Source organism: Uranotaenia lowii, chromosome 2 (assembly GCF_029784155.1).
Source record: "Uranotaenia lowii strain MFRU-FL chromosome 2, ASM2978415v1, whole genome shotgun sequence".
Lineage (NCBI taxonomy): Eukaryota > Metazoa > Arthropoda > Insecta > Diptera > Culicidae > Uranotaenia > Uranotaenia lowii.
Genome location: NC_073692.1, coordinates 386,985,548 through 387,003,947, shown reverse-complemented (window position 1 = coordinate 387,003,947; position 18,400 = coordinate 386,985,548). Strand labels below are relative to the sequence as shown.

The 18,400-nt window shown below is 39.3% G+C and overlaps 1 protein-coding gene across 3 annotated transcripts in view; it reads right to left on the bottom strand.

Annotated features, from left to right (window-relative positions):
- Window positions 1-1,200: 1,200 nt before the first annotated feature.
- LOC129750086 (DENN domain-containing protein 5B) overlaps window positions 1,201-18,400 on the bottom strand; it is a 105,580-nt gene continuing 88,380 nt past the window's right edge. The window contains exons 6-13 of one of the 3 annotated variants that reach the window (XM_055745299.1): window positions 17,167-17,359; window positions 16,823-17,090; window positions 16,659-16,694; window positions 15,729-15,861; window positions 15,269-15,665; window positions 3,481-3,599; window positions 2,769-3,416; window positions 1,201-2,703 (exon numbers count right to left, since the gene is read on the bottom strand). In XM_055745299.1, coding sequence (XP_055601274.1) covers window positions 2,514-2,703; window positions 2,769-3,416; window positions 3,481-3,599; window positions 15,269-15,665; window positions 15,729-15,861; window positions 16,659-16,694; window positions 16,823-17,090; window positions 17,167-17,359 — 1,984 coding nt within the window. In that variant the 3' untranslated portion in view covers window positions 1,201-2,513. Of the gene's footprint in view, window positions 2,704-2,768; window positions 3,417-3,480; window positions 3,600-15,268; window positions 15,666-15,728; window positions 15,862-16,137; window positions 16,516-16,658; window positions 16,695-16,822; window positions 17,091-17,166; window positions 17,360-18,400 lie in introns of all 3 variants that reach the window. The other 2 variants (XM_055745298.1, XM_055745300.1) reach the window with 2 other exon arrangements.

Genomic DNA, 18,400 nt, shown 5'->3' with positions numbered 1-18,400 from the left:
TGTGTTGGCATGGCATCGGTTGAAGCTGCTGAGCCACGAAAATATGAGGAAAAAGTACCTGTTTCAAACTCGTGGAAGAGGCCAAATCCGGCCAGAAGATTATTGGCCTTCAGGAGAGGTAGCAGCCGCTTCTGGAGGCACTCTTCCATGTACACCCTTCACACGATAAACGGACAGGTCACGAAAGGTGCACTCCGCTTCCCGCACGTGCAGATGGCTTGCCAAACCAGGAATTTCTACGCAAATTTGGACATCTTCTGAGTGCGGTCACGCTCCGAAACGCTGAACTTATACTTGGCCGTGAAAAACAGGTTGCCGGGGATCTGTTTGAAGTCGGCCTTCACATATGTTTCGTCGTCCATGATGCAGCATTCAACTTTCGTCAGTATGTTGAGGTACAACTTCCTGTCACGAATTTTGGCGGACTGTAAATGTAACATTCTGCATAATTTTTTTTAAATATTGTTCACAATAGTGTTTAAAAAGCCATCGTTCCCACCTACCCCGGTGTACCTAATACTTACCTTACCTTACTACTTATTCCATCATAAGCGTTATAAATAAACGATTGCATTTTACTCACACAAATTTGAAACCATTACCAGTGATCCCGTCAATCTATTCTGATAGGATTTTCTTTAAAGGACTCCAACTGGACATGTCATATTATGAATTACTGGAAATTTCTCCCGAAAAAAAAATCTTATTAGGGATGAATCATGTCAGAGGATGAAAATTCCGTACAAAAAAATGGACATTCTTATTAGGAAGAAAACCCTGAAAGGGCTGAATGAATAACTTCCTGTATAAGACATGCAACCTTACACAACCCGTTTTGAGAACATCTCTCAGATTTAAACTTTTTGGTCAGATGACCTTAAATCAGATAAAAAAATCTTAAAAACGAGATTCACTAACACTTAGCAAAAAGATGTTGGTCACACATTTTATAGAGTAATCGTATAAGGTGACATGTCCATGCTTCCTATCAGATTTTCAGTGGCGTCGTCGTCTCCACTGTTGTGGTGGGCCTTTTCGCTACAGATTTAGATTTAGTAGGTCTAAATTAAAATTGGCAAGAAGTCCTAGACAAAACTATTTTGTAAGCACGAAAGGAGTTTTATTATTCTTGGAAAAGTTGTAAGCTACGAGCTACCCTATACATGGAATATTCGGATAAAGGATAAATCAAAGTTTACCTTTGTTTTACATGGAATCCAGTTTGGCTTTTATTGATGTTTAGTCATCCTTTTAGTTGCCCCGCCTGTCCGTAAGGAAAATATATTTAACTTGTTCACTTATGAGTATCACTCAAAGTATGCCTTGCTTTGGGTGACTTAGCAGCGCTTGAGAGCGCACACAGATGAACATACATAATCGCAATGATTTTCAGAAGAAAATGCTTGAATACATCAGAACTTAATCGCTACATTTGACTGATCATTTTTTTATATCTCCGTAATAGCTAATTTTGGATATTTTCTGAAGGATCCTACTAATCTACTGATATATTGTTGATTTATTTGTTTTTAAATTCATATGCTTGTTGGATTTTCAGTTAGACGGCATAATTTCCACTAGGGGAGGGCTGAACAACGCAAGTTAGGGAGCAGTTACGATTTTTTACGATCAACTTCCTCTACAACTTCTGCGTTACCATAGGGAACTTTAGAATACGAGTGAAACATTTTCAATAAATTATAGAAACCTCGATAATATCTTAAAGTTTACTTTGAGTACGATTGATTGGAATTCCGGCAAATTATCATATCCTGTGTAAATAAGCAAATGATTAATCTAAATCAAGTTATCCTGTGTCATTTGATAGCTTAAGCTTGAATTAGATCTTATTATCACACATTCAACCATTGAGATTTTCCTATCATCGATTAAAAACACTTTCTTGATCATGTGGCTTAGTATATAATGCTGTTCTTCTCTACAATTTCCTAAGCTTTTTCCTTAGCCTTGTTGCAGAAAATTTGGAATATCGTTTTATTTTTCTTTCGAATGGGTTTTATTTTGGCACAAATTGTGTTTCCATAATAATATATAACGTTGAAGGAACAAAACATTTGGGACTGTTATAACGTAATGCTACAAGAAGTTATAACAAATAGGTACAACTAAAAAATCACATAAGTAACACTATAATGTAAAAAAAAATCAAAGAAACAAATGAATATGAATAACATCTCAGGAACAAAAACATTGCTCTTTTAATCTTTGGCCATTGATTTCGATTATTCAGTTGCTGTTCAGTACATTTGTAGTCATCCTGTTGAAGTATTTTCATTCGAGTTATCGATAGAAAAATTAACTAGGACGCTCACCCTAACAGTAATGTCTGATCTAATGAAACAAATAAACAAGAGTTTGACAAGAGTTAATCCCTAAAAGCTATACGGTATATGAGTATTACACGTTTACAACGAATGGCTTAAACCATATTCCCACAAATCAGTTCATTGCAACTGACACAAAACTACTACTGACCCTACTAACCCTTAATTTTAACAGTGAGATCCGATACCTTGGGTAATCGAGTTCTCGAGCACAATGTGAAATTCATCCAACGGTTCCAAGATTTGGCGCAAAAAGGTTAACAAGCCCTTCTTGCGCATGAAGCTCTGCTCTTCGTACATTTCGGTCGTGACTCGGGTGTACGCCATCGGGACTAGCATACGGTGGAGAAGGTGCTCCCTGAAAATATACATTTTTTATTAAATTGCTGTCACTGTTTTAAGTTGAGGTAACTGGATTTTTACCGCAAGCTCAAGCAGATGAACAACTGGAAACGACCATCCTTGCCGAGGGTCTGCTTAACGTTGTTGATCTCGTCCATCAAATGACAGTAGCATCGCCAGACGGCCGATAGTTCCTGCCTAACAACAGGCGTCTGATTGGTCGCTGAAGTCGTCTGCGGGGGAGATTCCGGACTAGAACCACTGGTGGGTGGAGAATTGCATACGGATCCTCCTCCACGTACCATATCAACCGATTCTTCGACCAGACTTTGCTCGAACTGTTCCTTGACCCGCACAAAATAGTCCCACAAGTACAGATTCCTACCGAACAGTCGCTGGGACCGGAAGCCGCACAGGAATGCCTGTTCCAAACACTTGACTAGACCATTTTCACCGCACAGTAGATTCGTCAGTGAGCTGGCATCCCGTTCACGGCTCGGCCGATAGTGCCACTTGACGATGGCATTCACACAATCCCCGAGCATATGTTGAATGTCGGAGGGACGAACTTCCGGTCGCTGTATGCTGGGACTTCGAGTCCTAGGAGGAGTCCGGCAGGCTTCTACCAGCTCTTCGCTGTCAACAGTACGGGGTACAAGCTGACCGATCAGCAACCGTTCGATGGACCCATCATCGATCCCGCGACCAAGCCAACGACCGCAGGGGAACCTGAAATGAAAAGATATCTTATGTTGAGTATGGTATCTTACCAATTTGGTATGTGTTGACTTACTTGAATGTGTGTCCGCTGACTTCATTTCGTACTACCACGTGTTCTACCAGCCACTTGGAGGACATTCCCGAGTCGTCGTGGCCTAGTCTCAACGAGGTTAGCACACCGAGATTCTTGTGCTGGAATATGGAAAAGACAACATGGTTACAGACGAATTATACTGATCAGAAGGACCACGTGATTAAGGATTTTGATTGTTAAGGTAAGCATTAATCTTCTCCATTGTGAACTAGCAATAGCGACAGCCAGATTCATTGAGGTGCGTAGAAGGCAACTGAAGCTCATCAACTGAGGACCTACCAGCGTTACAGTATAAGCGGTGAATCGAAGTATTGGGATCAATCACAATCGTGCATCTCAAAGAGGAGATCGTGACTTCCAAAAACCCCATCGATGCGATTACTGTCTAAACGAACATGACAAAGAACGGTGTCCAGCGTATGGTCAACAGTTTTGGAGATGTAGAAAATTTCACCACTAAATACGAGAGAGCGTGCCGAAGCCGACCAATGCAGAATCAGGAGGTTCGTGTTACGAACCCAAGAACGATAGACTGGAGCGGCGAAGTCGAAGAGATTGATGACGTCATTGTTAGCACAGTAGTTCGTGAGCTGTACTGAGAGTACTGATTTGAGGTTTAAGCTAGTTATGGGTTCCGATGTTAACTTTATCCCCTGCGAGGTTTTTAAAAGATGTGTTTAAATGATAAATCTAAGCCTTTAATGAGTTTTCGTTCATATGGAGGAGTAGCCTATAAACCTAAAGAAATTGTAGAGTTGAAGGTTTTTTTTTACAATACTCAGGAGCTAATAGACGAATTTTGGATTACAGATGTAATCAAACAATCGTCTTTTGGTTTCACAGCATGCGTTCAGTTATTGCAGTTATTGCTAAGTTGCCCCCCTTCCTATGTCCACTCAATTTTGAGTAAAAACACCCAAGATCTCATCGAGAAGTTTTATGACGTTTTTGAAGGAGTTGGAAAATTTTGCGAAAAATGTCATCATTTGCTGAAACCAGACGCCGTATCTGTTCAAAGCTCAACTCGACGGATTGTTCTAGCATTGAGAAAGAAAAAATGGAGGAAAAGGAGAAGTAGCAGAACATTATCCTCAGCTTTGAGTGGTGTTGAATACTACACAGTATTGGACCTTAAGGGTCGGTTTCTATCATCTCGAGTTTGACGACGAGTCTAGCGATCTATGTAGCTTCAGCACACCGTTTGGAGTTTTCAAATTCCTGAGGCTCCCATTTGGATTTAATGTGTCTGCGGAGTTATTCCAAAAGTGGAATGAATTCTTCTTCGGCGATCTTGAGGGCGTAATAATATACATTGACGACATATTGATTTTCGGACGAACGTTAGAGGAACAGGAACGACGATTGAAAGCTGTTTTAAGTCGAGTTGCAGAAATCAACGCAAAGTTTAATCCAAAGAAAATGCCGCGTCTTCTTGAGAAAGCTATTTACTGACGCGTCGAAGGTAGTTGAAAGATACCAACTGTGAGGTCGGACGCAGCCACAGTCGTCACAACTACACATCGGGCAACACTTCCAGCTATGAGCCGACATAGGAAAAAGCCAAGCTGACATGAACTTTGAACCAATCGATCAACGTAATAGTGCAAGCTACCACGCGAGAGGAAAATCGTGCACCGGCTCAAGTCGTAGAACAACCGCAGCCTACACAGGTAATGGCCATCAAAAACAAAAAAGCTGATCGCGGCTTTGAGGGACCTGAGCCTAAGAAACGCCGTCCTGAATTCTCCCGACGCTTGAGCTTACACGAGAAAGTGGGACAGAAAAACAACTGGAAATTTTAACTACAACCTTTAACCTCGACGCTCTCCGAGAATCCAACCACCTAATGGTTCTGAAAGTGAAGGAAAGGTATGAACTAATTGTAGCGCCCATCACGCTAAGCTCCGATTTTGTTGTTATTACTATGATTAATCTAAACGTACTTTAAAGTTTCATGCATAAATGAAAAAACATCCCTTTCTTGTAACTGTCGACTTTAGTTTTTCAATTGTGTATGTAAGTATCAAATCCCTGTACCCCAATTTCTGCTCTACTCCCTTTTCAGTGCATTAATGCCCTTTCGCCAGAAGATGTACCCGTTCATTGCTGCCTTGGAAACTCCAGCCCTATAAAGATCATGATCGACTCAGGCGCAGATGCTAACATTATAGCAGGAAATGACTGGAGGACTTTAGAAAATGAAATACAGGATAACGACAAGATCTTCACTATCTTAAAAGGTGTAGATCAGCCGATGTTGAAGGCCTACGCTACGCTACGGCGCTACGGCCTACCCGATGAAAGTAGACCACACCTTGCGCGCAGAGGTAAAAGTTTTTGGTAGTAGCACCCCCGCTCTTCCATCGACTTTTTTCGTTGTATGTTCGGGCAACCGTTCTATACTTGGTCGAGCCACAGCTAGTAACCTAAACTTTTTGAAAGTCGGAATCTTCGCAAACCTTCGCGAGGAAATTAAGCCCATGAAGGAATCCCAAAAATGCCTGGTGTTAGAATTAAATGTAGTGTCGTCAAATCTATACCACCAGGAAGAAATAAAAATGTTCCAGAAGCATATCGCGATAGCGCTCGAAAGAGACTACTCGAGATGAAGGCGCAGGGAATAATTGAGAAAGTCACGCGTAATTTCCGAAACATTGACATTCTCTCCTTGCATGCCGATTACCAAGAGCTCAATCTTCAAGCCTTATTCGATTCTGAATCTAGCCAAACCAAAGCCGAAATGACTACGGAACTGCTGCGCTCTCTACTCGATCGGCATGCACCAGAGCACCAAATCGTTGTGAGAGACAAGCGTGTACCTTGGTTGACGCGAGAAGTTGAACGCGCTGTTACTCTTCGTAATCTAGCCTATTCGCTTTACATACGTAACCCCAATAGATCACGAGGTGACGCACAGTGGATTGAGTACACAAGAACTCGGAACAGGGCTAACATGCTGGTTCATCAAGCCAAACGTAGTTTCGCAAATCGTCATCTTTCCTCTGACCTACCTGCTAAACAGTTGTGGAACAACTTACGTAGGGAAGGGATTCACAACTCCAAAAAATCGCAATCTGCCGAAGTGACTCATATAGAAGCGCTTAATGTTTTCTTTGCTGAAGGCCACTTGGAAAAAAGACCTGACGACAGACCCATCTACACCGAAAATCGATTTCATGCGTCTCCAATACCATGAAGTTCAGGCATACCGATGTTACTACGATTTCTAGAAAAATCTTCGAAATTCAATCTAATGCTGTTGGAAGTGACGGAATCCCCATAAACTTCATAAAAATGCTCTGTCCTTTTGTGCTACCGTTGCTTTGTCATGTATTCAACGCGATCATTGACAGTGAACATTTTCCAACAGTATGGAAAAATGCAATTGTGACCCCCATTCCAAAAACGACTCACCCAGCCGACCCAAAAGACTTCCGGCCTATTAGCGTGTTACCGGCTGTGTCCAAAATCTTGGAAAAAATCCTGCTGGATCAAATCGCAGAGTATCTCGATGGATGCAACCCTGCTTTGATGGCCCGTTGCCAGTCAGGATACAGAAAACACCACAGCACCACAACAGTACTTGTAAAAGTCACCCACGACATCGTCTCAAATCTAGACGGAAATCGATGCACAGTAATGGTCCTCATCGATTTCTCCCTGGCCTTCAACAGCGTCAAACATTCACTCTTGAACGCTAAGCTTCGTTCTGAGTTTGGATTCTCTCCCGAAGCTGGAAACCTGGTCAAATCATTCCTCACAAGCAGAGTACAAAAAGTGAAATGCGGACAAACAACTTCATCCGAAAGGTCATTGGCCGATGGCACTCCCCAAGGATCGTGCTTAAGCGCTCTCCTTTTTGCGCTTTATATCAACAGTCTGCCAACCTGCCTCAAATGCGACTATCACCTTTATGCCGCCGACCTTCAAATTTATACATCTGGCCCGGTGTCAGAGGTCGATCGTCTGATTGACGAAATCAACGCCGATCTTCATGCTATAGAGAGATGGAGCACACAAAATTTTCTCAAGCCTAACCCCAAGAAGACGCAAGCAATAATATTTTCGAAGTCTGGTTCCATAACTCCTGCAAACAACATCTTGTTTTGTGGTGTAAATATCACCCTGGAAAAGCACGTGAAAAACCTCGGGCTCCTGATGGATGAAAACCTCAACTGGAAGAAACAAGTAAACTCAGTTGTCTCCAGAGTTTACTGCACACTTCGAACCTTTCGCAACTTTAAAACGCTACTACCTACCGCCACACGACTGAAGCTTGTTCGTGCAATAGTTATGCCTCTCTTCTCATATTGCGACGTGGTATATTTTCCTGGATTGTCGGCCCAACTTAAAGAACAACTTCACCGCTGTTTCAAGTCAGCGGTTCGATTTATTTACGATTTACGACGCAGAGACACCACAGTGAACGTCCGGAACACCATCCTGGGACACGATCTTCCTGAACACTATCTTCAACGAATCGGCTGTTTTATGCGGAATGCCTACTACCAACTGCACCCGCCATACATACTGGACCATCTGCAACATACCCGGCAAGATCGCTCTAAGTGCTTCATCATTCCTCGTCACAGTACAACCATGAAGAGAAGTACACTAATCTATGGTGCATCTTATTGGAACCACATCCCACTCTCGACTAAGGCGACGACCACCATGGCCTCATTCAAGAGGGCACTAGACAGGAGATAATTTTATTTTATTTTTAAATCATTAGTTACACATCCATTCCATTAAAGTGTCTTCCTTGACCTAGTCACTAAGTTATTTTGTAACTTGAAGGTTCCCGTAAATAAAAATCACAATTACAATTACGCGTGCACCTGAATGGATCAGTGGGAGGTCGGACGTCGCAAAAGGCATGGATGACTTCCGCCTCGTCGTCAACATGCGCGGCCCAAATAGAGCGATCAAGAGAGAATATTTTCGCCTTCCACTCATCGAGGAAATGAGGGTAAAATTATTTGGAGCCAGATTGTTTACAAAGCTGGACTTAACTGTCGTGTCTGGCCGTTTATCTTTCCATGGAACATCCACCAAGTTCCCTCGAAGCGGCTTCACCAATAATTTTTTTTTTCTGCAAACCCACTATCAACTGCTTTTCTTCAGCTCTCTCTGTAAACTGACACTTTCATTTTCTCTCCCAAATTTCGAACTTCGAGAACTATAACCGAAAACATTCTCTCTCTCCCTTTTCCAGAATGAACTTTCTTCTCAATCATTGATATTTTTGTATCCCTTTTAGCCAAGTCGCTATCTACGTGGCTATAGGGTGAATGGCACAATATCTTGTATGATTTGTAATTAGTTTCTTTTTCTTATATCTTATTCAATTTGATATTTACATCAAATTATTATACATATTAATTATTATAACTCAATATTCTCTACATTCGCCTTCACCTCTATTCCTAGTCTTAAAATACGTTAGGATTTAACATATGTTGTTTATGTTGTCAATGTATCGAACCATGATCAAATTAAAAATATATCGAAAATTTTATTTCGTTTATCGTTTCACTTTTCTAATGTTAGTATTAGATTTATCATTTTTCTGGTATCTCAATATCCATCCCTTTGAAAGTTAAATAAAAGCGCTTAGTCACATAAACATATATTTTAAGCTATATAGTATTTAATAAAATTTGTAATTCATATTCATATTGTTTGTAATTGGCTGTTTGAGTTTTTACCCATTTCTTATAGTAACCAACCTTATATCCAATAAATTTCATTCCCTGAATTTGTTTCAGTGTTCAACTTGCGTTCAATCTTGAACGAAATAACAGTAGAAGATCCAAAAAATTGTTGTTCTGTTTGAAAGAAAACAAAACAAAGCAATTTCGGTTTAGTAAGTAATGACTAACTATTTTAAGCATTTTACAGAAAATTAAATATCAACTTCTTGATTAAATTTAGGTTTACGATTCTGCACCTCTAGTGGTACATATTCTACCATGTACGGACCTGGCGGAAAGGAAAAATTACGAACGTCTCTACTGACAAGAACCCATAGCGCCCTCGAAATAATATGGGTACTTCCAAACACAGCTTGCCAGTCGATATTCATCGAAGATACACCAATCCAGCTAGATGGCCAATCCATATTCAAATTAGTGACCATATCACCATCTTCATTATTGCACCTTCCCCACCATGTAGGTACACAACATATTAGTTACTTTTGAATTCCAAGGACTCAGCACGATGGATAAAAAAATTTCCTAATTTCTGTAATAAATCAGTCAATAACTACTTCCTTTTTTAATATTAAATTAACCTTTTTGTGTTTGATTGTCTACTATCTATTATAATAATGGTTATCAACGAAGTGGTCAGATATGACCTATCCTATTCTTATTTTAGGATTTCATAGTAATTTTTTTTTAAACAAAAACCATTGTAATATTTGCTTGAACTTTAAAGCATCTTCTGCTTTCAAATAATACAGGCTTAAATTAACTAAATCTTTTTCATTTGATCAAAACATACAAAGAACCTGTATCATCTGTACTATGTACGAATGCTAAAATCCAACTTTATTGTTTTCTTTTTTTAGTTTTAATCATTAAATATGATAAATTTATTACCATAGATAATTGGTATTTGAATTTTAGCTTTTAAATTTATGTTTGATTTCTGTCAATACAACTAGAACAAATATCAAAACTAGTTTTTTTTTGAATATTTAAACGTCTACACAATTGTATTTATGAACTGTTTCTAACCGCTCAAATGTTAAAGAATTTTGTTTTTAAAATTACATGAATGTGAATTTTCTTGTTAAATAAGTGTTAATGTCATACAACCAATTATACAACAATTGCGAAGGTTGCCAAATTTCAACCAATCTACCTATTTTTTTTTTTACATCCCCTTGAATTGTACGACACGAATGTCAGAAAGATGGTAAAGAGCCACTTATGAAACTTAACAACAACATTTCAATTGCATCAGTTTACTGAATGTCTTTTTTTTCAAGTAGATTATGATTCAGTTTTAATGTCAAATGACAAAAGGTGTCTCAAATTCATAACATCTTGTTGTTTCAAATATAGATATGTAAACTTCTCGAAGTTTTCTTTATTCGAAACTAATGTCAAAAAAAAATTGGTGTTTATTTTAAATCCGAGAATGAATAAGTATGTGTGAAAATGAGGGATCAATTATCAACAAAAGGTTTAGAAAATTCAGACGATTTAAATCAATGTCTATGACTTAAGTTTAAATTTACAAGATTTTATAACAATTGTAAACTCTACGTTCAACGTATCTCATAAGGATAAAATTTGAACAACAACAAGAACTGTATAGTTCTCTCATAAAACTTTATAATGATTCAACTTCCGAAAACAGAAAGTCAATTAGTTTAAAAAAGTAATCTTTTTAATCTGGCATTAGTATCCATTCCATGTATAAAATCCTCCTTAGAAATTTTCTAAATTTTACATTGATTAATCTACGATAAAGGTTGTATATCTGACTTTTCCTTTCTTATAATGAAACTGTTAATCCTTTGGGGATGTTCAATCACCCCAACGGGACTTTATTCAGAATATAATTCGACTGATCTTCGATCAACCCTGTAGGGACTTTCATTAACCCTAAGGGACAATAAATGACTTTCTCAAAATGAAGCAGTTTACCCTTTGGGGACTTTCAATCACCCCAACGAGACTTTAGCCAGAATATGATTCATCTGATCTCGATCAACCCTGTAGGGACTTTCATTAACCCTAAGGGACTATAAATGACTTTCTCAATATGAAACAGTTTACCCTTTGGGGACTTTCAATCACCCCAACGGGACTTTATTCAGAATATAATTCGACTGATCTTGATCAACCCTGTAAGGACTTTTATTAACCCTAAGGGACTTTACATGACTTTCTCAAAATGAAGCAGTTTACCCTTTGGGGACTTTCAGTCACCCCAACGGGACTTTATTCAGAATATAATTCGACTGATCTTCGATCAACCCTGTAGGGACTTTCATTAACCCTAAGGGACTATACATGACTTTCTCAAAATGAAACAGTTTACCCTTTGGGGACTTTCAATCACCCCAACGGGACTTTATTCAGAATATGATTCATCTGATCTTGATCAACCCTGTAGGGACTTTCATTAACCCTAAGGGACTATAAATGACTTTCTCAATATAAAACAGTTTACCCTTTGGGGACTTTCAATCACCCCAACGGGACTTTATTCAGAATATAATTCGACTGATCTTCGATCAACCCTGTAGGGACTTTCATTAACCCTAAGGGACAATAAATGACTTTCTCAAAATGAAGCAGTTTACCCTTTGGGGACTTTCAATCACCCCAACGAGACTTTAGCCAGAATATGATTCATCTGATCTCGATCAACCCTGTAGGGACTTTCATTAACCCTAAGGGACTATAAATGACTTTCTCAATATGAAACAGTTTACCCTTTGGGGACTTTCAATCACCCCAACGGGACTTTATTCAGAATATAATTCGACTGATCTTGATCAACCCTGTAAGGACTTTTATTAACCCTAAGGGACTTTACATGACTTTCTCAAAATGAAGCAGTTTACCCTTTGGGGACTTTCAGTCACCCCAACGGGACTTTATTCAGAATATAATTCGACTGATCTTCGATCAACCCTGTAGGGACTTTCATTAACCCTAAGGGACTATACATGACTTTCTCAAAATGAAACAGTTTACCCTTTGGGGACTTTCAATCACCCCAACGGGACTTTATTCAGAATATGATTCATCTGATCTTGATCAACCCTGTAGGGACTTTCATTAACCCTAAGGGACTATAAATGACTTTCTCAATATAAAACAGTTTACCCTTTGGGGACTTTCAATCACCCCAACGGGACTTTATTCAGAATATAATTCGACTGATCTTCGATCAACCCTGTAGGGACTTTCATTAACCCTAAGGGACTATACATGACTTTCTCAAAATGAAGCAGTTTACCCTTTGGGGACTTTCAATCACCCCAACGGGACTTTATTCAGAATATGATTCATCTGATCTTGATCAACCCTGTAGGGACTTTCAATCACCCCAACGGGACTTTATTCAGAATATGATTCATCTGATCTTGATCAACCCTGTAGGGACTTTCATTAACCCTAAGGGACTATAAATGACTTTCTCAATATGAAACAGTTTACCCTTTGGGGACTTTCAATCACCCCAACGGGACTTTATTCAGAATATAATTCGACTGATCTTGATCAACCCTGTAAGGACTTTTATTAACCCTAAGGGACTTTACATGACTTTCTCAAAATGAAGCAGTTTACCCTTTGGGGACTTTCAGTCACCCCAACGGGACTTTATTCAGAATATAATTCGACTGATCTTCGATCAACCCTGTAGGGACTTTCATTAACCCTAAGGGACTATACATGACTTTCTCAAAATGAAGCAGTTTACCCTTTGGGGACTTTCAATCACCCCAACGGGACTTTATTCAGAATATGATTCATCTGATCTTGATCAACCCTGTAGGGACTTTCATTAACCCTAAGGGACTATACATGACTTTCTCAAAATGAAACAGTTTACCCTTTGGGGACTTTCAATCACCCCAACGGGACTTTATTCAGAATATGATTCATCTGATCTTGATCAACCCTGTAGGGACTTTCATTAACCCTAAGGGACTATACATGACTTTCTCAAAATGAAACAACATTTATCTCTTTTTTCATAACTTTTGAAGACTATTTCACTCATTTTTTTCTTCTTAAAAGAAAAATCAATAGCTTAAAAATTTATCTTGAGGATAAAATTCCAAATTGTAACGGACTTTCGAACATCATCCTTGTTCGATCGTTAAGCATCATTAAGTCTGAGTAACCTATCAGAGCTACCATTACTTCTATTCTTTTTTTTCTTTTCACATTTCACAATTTACCCATCAATGAATAAAGAATTAAGTCTTTTAATCACGATCAAACTCACTCAGTTGATGATCGTGTTTGATGTTTTTTTCTTTTTTAATTTCTGAAAAATATGCTATGTGACGACAAAAAGCTATGTGAGTTCATGGCAAAATTTTACTAAAATTTGCGGAATTAAAGCAATTGAATAATCAATTTGAAAAATTTGGCCACATTACCATTAAACAGCAACACTTCTTTTATTTTTTATTCATCCAGCTCCGCCATTTTGTTGTATCAGAAAGCGTTTTTTTTTTAACTATTACTTCTTATAGGCACTTAGAGCTTTGTTCTCTATACAATCAAATTTTTAAAACATACCTTCAGGGAGACTTGACCACGCCATTGTCGTGTCTGGCCGTTTATCTTTCCATGGAACATCCACCAAGTTCCCTCGAAGCGGCTTCACCAATAATTTTTTTTTTTCTGCAAACCCACTATCAACTGCTTTTCTTCAGCTCTCTCTGTAAACTGACACTTTCATTTTCTCTCCCAAATTTCGAACTTCGAGAACTATAACCGAAAACATTCTCTCTCTCCCTTTTCCAGAATGAACTTTCTTCTCAATCATTGATATTTTTGTATCCCTTTTAGCCAAGTCGCTATCTACGTGGCTATAGGGTGAATGGCACAATATCTTGTATGATTTGTAATTAGTTTCTTTTTCTTATATCTTATTCAATTTGATATTTACATCAAATTATTATACATATTAATTATTATAACTCAATATTCTCTACATTAACAAACGTTTATTACCATCTTGAACTTAGCGAAGGGTCATGAGAACTAACAACATTTTTAGCGGAGAACGGAATGTATCGCTACTCTCGCCTTATGTTTGGTGTCAACTGCGCGCTGGAAATATTTCAACGAGAAATGTTTCGAATTTTCGAAAACACAGAAAATTTGGTTGTGTACATTGACGACATCCTAATTTTCGGAAAGACTGTAGAGAAGTTGCAAAAATCGCTCACTTAAGTATTAAATACTCCTCGAGCTAATAATTTAACACCGAACCTAGCAAAATGTGAACTCGAAAAGACAAGTATCAAATTCCTCGGACACGTATCATTGACGAACAGGAAATCAGAAGCGTCCAACTTTTTCGTTGCCCCAAAACTGTCGAATTACGTCAGAATTACGTAGTTTTCTGGGCCTAGCTTCATTCATAAACCCATACATCCAAAATTTCTCAGACGCGATGAGCGACGTTTGGCCTGTGGCAACTTCTAAAATATGGAAGTGGCGCTAAGATCAAGTAAAAGCCTTCGAAAGGATCAAGCAAAGTATCATCAACTGCACATCAATCTTAGGCTATTTCTCGAACAAAAGCTCCACTATCTTGTACACAGATGCCTCACCGAAAGCGCAAAACACCGATGAGAAGAATAATAACACTCTCTGCAGTGTGGTAAACTATCGCAATGGACTTTAACGGCCCATACACTCGTTCTGGAGGAGTTTACATTCTTGTCTTTATAGACTATGGTTTTCGATCACACAAACAGAGTTATGGATGCAATATTTGCCAGAGAGGGTTCCCCAAAGAACATTAAAACCTACAAAGGGCCACGCTTCAACAGAACAGAGTATAAGCTATATTGCGAAGAACGGGATATCCAAATAATATTTTCAACACCGTTATTTCCCCAACAAAACGGACTGATTGAGAACAGCATGAAAATAATAAATAAAGCAATGTTCATAGCAGTAAACTTTAAAACGAATTTCCAAAGGAGTTACAAGCGGCAGTAAATGCGGAGTGTCAACGGTTTTCACACCAACAAATCAAGGGTACTTACATGGAACACAAATTCCAACGAGTGTCTTGGAACGTTGATAGTTTGCGTTTCGCCCAGTGTTCCCGAGATGGCAATCCAAACGTTGGCCGAAGTCGTCGCCGCACTACCCTTCTTGGAGGGAAATACAACCACCCTGTAGGGTAGTTTGCTCGTCGGGTAGGTGTTGGTGAAGCAGAAGTAATCCACGGCGTTTAGAGTTAGCAAGTGGTACAGGAACTGTTCCACCTCATCGTCGCAACGCACGAATGCGGAACGCTTGTAGAGTTGTCGCAGCAGGGCGGTGTCGGAAAGTAGCGAGCGCAGATGCCGGGACAGCAGTTTCTTCTCTAGCGCTAAGCGGACCCAAGCTCGGGCGTATCCGATGTGGGTCTTGATGTCCGTCATGGCCAAAATGTTTCTGGGGAGGAAGGGAAAATTGTAATTATTTGCGGGCTTTGTATTATTTTTAAAAAAGAAATACCTTATATCAAATTCAAGCGACTCAGGTAGCGGTCGTAGCTGTTCAGGTCCCAAACTTTTGCGATCACGTGACTTGGATCGACCTCGCGTTGGTGATGACGGCATCTCCGGTTCAATAGCCAACGATGATAAATCTTTCAAATAAATAGTCGATGTTTATTACACGTTCTTGAAACAGATTTTTCTTGAAATCATTAAAAAAATGCAAGCAAAAAATTAGTTGATTAGTTCAAAAGCTAAGCATTACTGGTGTTAGCGCGGCGTCTCATCATTAGTACTGTCGCAATCCCAACGTTGGTGTTAGTACTCATCCAGGGGAGCAATACACTGTTGATTGGGGTTAATAAGGCTCCACATTTCGAAGGCTTTGGAACACAATCGAGAACCTTGACACAGGACCACCGACTTACCGTGGCAACTATCCTCGCTGCTGGGAACCCGGGCATACCGGGTGCTCACCAGATTAGCGATGATGCCCGGGAGGACAAACTTGCTCAACCGACTGGCTGATGAGTTGGGGGAAATTTCCGGGGAAGACAGAGACATTGGTTCGTTACGTTGGACTATCGGGGGAGGCTTGCCGAAGCTGCGCCTCAGCCGTATTAAACTATTAAACTTGGGTTTGTTTGGACTTGTGTTGGTGCTGTTGCTGTTCTTGTTGTTGTTGCTGTCGTTTGAACTATCACCGTTATTGGGTATTGGATTAGTCGAAACCACAGGACTAATGGTGAGATTTGAAGGCTTGCAGTTGTTGCTAGTGAAGCTTGCTTTTGAACTAGTGCAGATTTCTACAACAGAAAGTTAAAAATATAAAGTAAGGACATGAAAGGCGCGAACATAATTATTAGCATCAGTTAACAAATAAACGAAAACACGATTTAAAACCATAACCTAGGGAAGCTTAACACTAAAACATGTATAGGACACGTACAATCCATCCGTTTCCGCATTACTGTCCACGCCAAGGCTGCATGTTAGGAACGGTCGAAATTTAGAAAGTTGGTTTTTGGTAGAGTAGAGAAGCTTAGTTCTAAGTTTTTCTTCTTATCATTGAATTGAGTTAATCCTTCGAAAAAAAAAACACATGACACTCACCCGGTGTAAGGTAGTTGCTTTCGCTCTGTTTGCTCGGATTTTGACAGTCCTTGATTTCGAGATAGCCGGTCAGGTGGGTCCACAGGGCCGATTTACCTTGCTTATTGACGAGCCCGTGTGACCAAACTTTCTCGAGCAGATCGCACAGAGACGCTATAAGGGTTGCTTCCTCAACTCCGGTTACCGATGCTTCACCACTCAGTCCCAGCTCAATGGCTTCGGTTCCCATCTTTTCCAGCAGCATACGTTTGGTTTTGCTCTTGCAGTCCTGTTTAAAACATTAGCAAGTTTATGGGAATTGTCGGGGTCTCTGGAGCCACTCTTAAATTTATACGAAAACATACCTTCAACAACTTCTCCACGAAGGTCCAGTTGGCTTGTGCCAATACAGCTGGGCTGATCTCCGTCCCGGATAGGTTGGCCGAGTTTCGGTTCGATTTGTTGCCACCGCCGTCGTTCTCCTTGTTGCCACCGTCCAGCGGAATCTCTTTCACCTTCCATTTGGAGCCGTTCTTCACTCGCCGTAAGCTGTTACCTCTGTAAAATTAAAAGTAGAAGCAAACACGCACAACGGTTTGAGGACTTGATCCTAGTTTCGGAAACCTTCTCCTGGTTTGAGACCATTCAAACGACTCACGTGTCATGCCAACAAAATATAAAAACTCTTTCCAAGTTATAGGCTAAGCGTGCACTGCTGAGTGTATAATACAAGCGTTTCATAAATCATCGCCTAAGTTAAGTTAATGATAGTTTTGGCAAATAAGCTGCAATAAGAAGTACATTTTTTAACTAAAATTCACAATAAAAGTAATTTGGAAAAAAGTCAGCGGAAACGAAACAAACAAATGTAATGTAATTGAAAATAACTGTATATTTCATAGTTTCGTATTAAAATATTAATAAAATACCTATTAATACTGCTAATGCTACTACGGAACAGTAAATACTACGAACAAAATCTAGCACACAAAATTAATTTTTTAAAATAACTAAACGTCTCTAGTACTTTATGTTACCGTAATATAATAAGAATTTTCGTTCATTGTATTGCGTGACTCTCGGAAGCGTTTTTTTAATTGCACCTAACAATTAGTATTCATGAGCAAACCGAACTTTCAATTCTGATTTCTTCTAGGCGTGTGCTGTAACGTTGTTTTAGTAAGGCCTGGCATTTGTTATGATGTGTAGCGTTTCAGCTCCATTGCGATACTGCTGATTAGGTGCACGTGATCTTTGATGCTTAGTTGCTGTGGTCATTTGCCTTAATTGTTGTTTTAGGACAAACGTAACTCCTCTCTACTCATGCAGCTAACATGCGTATCACTTATTTTATTCCGAATCATTCAAAGGTAAATCATGACTCATTTAACTAGAAACTAATACTGCTTGGGTAATCTAAAAATATAAATAAAAAGTTGTAGAGAATGTGTATAACATTTGATCACAAAATTAAGGAAGAATTGCGGAAACCTATCTTTTTCTGGGCTGGAAATCAAATTGAGCACTAGGAGCAAAATCGGGTTAGACGGACGCAGTGAGTGGGTAAAACGGACATTTTTAATATTTCGAAAATTACAT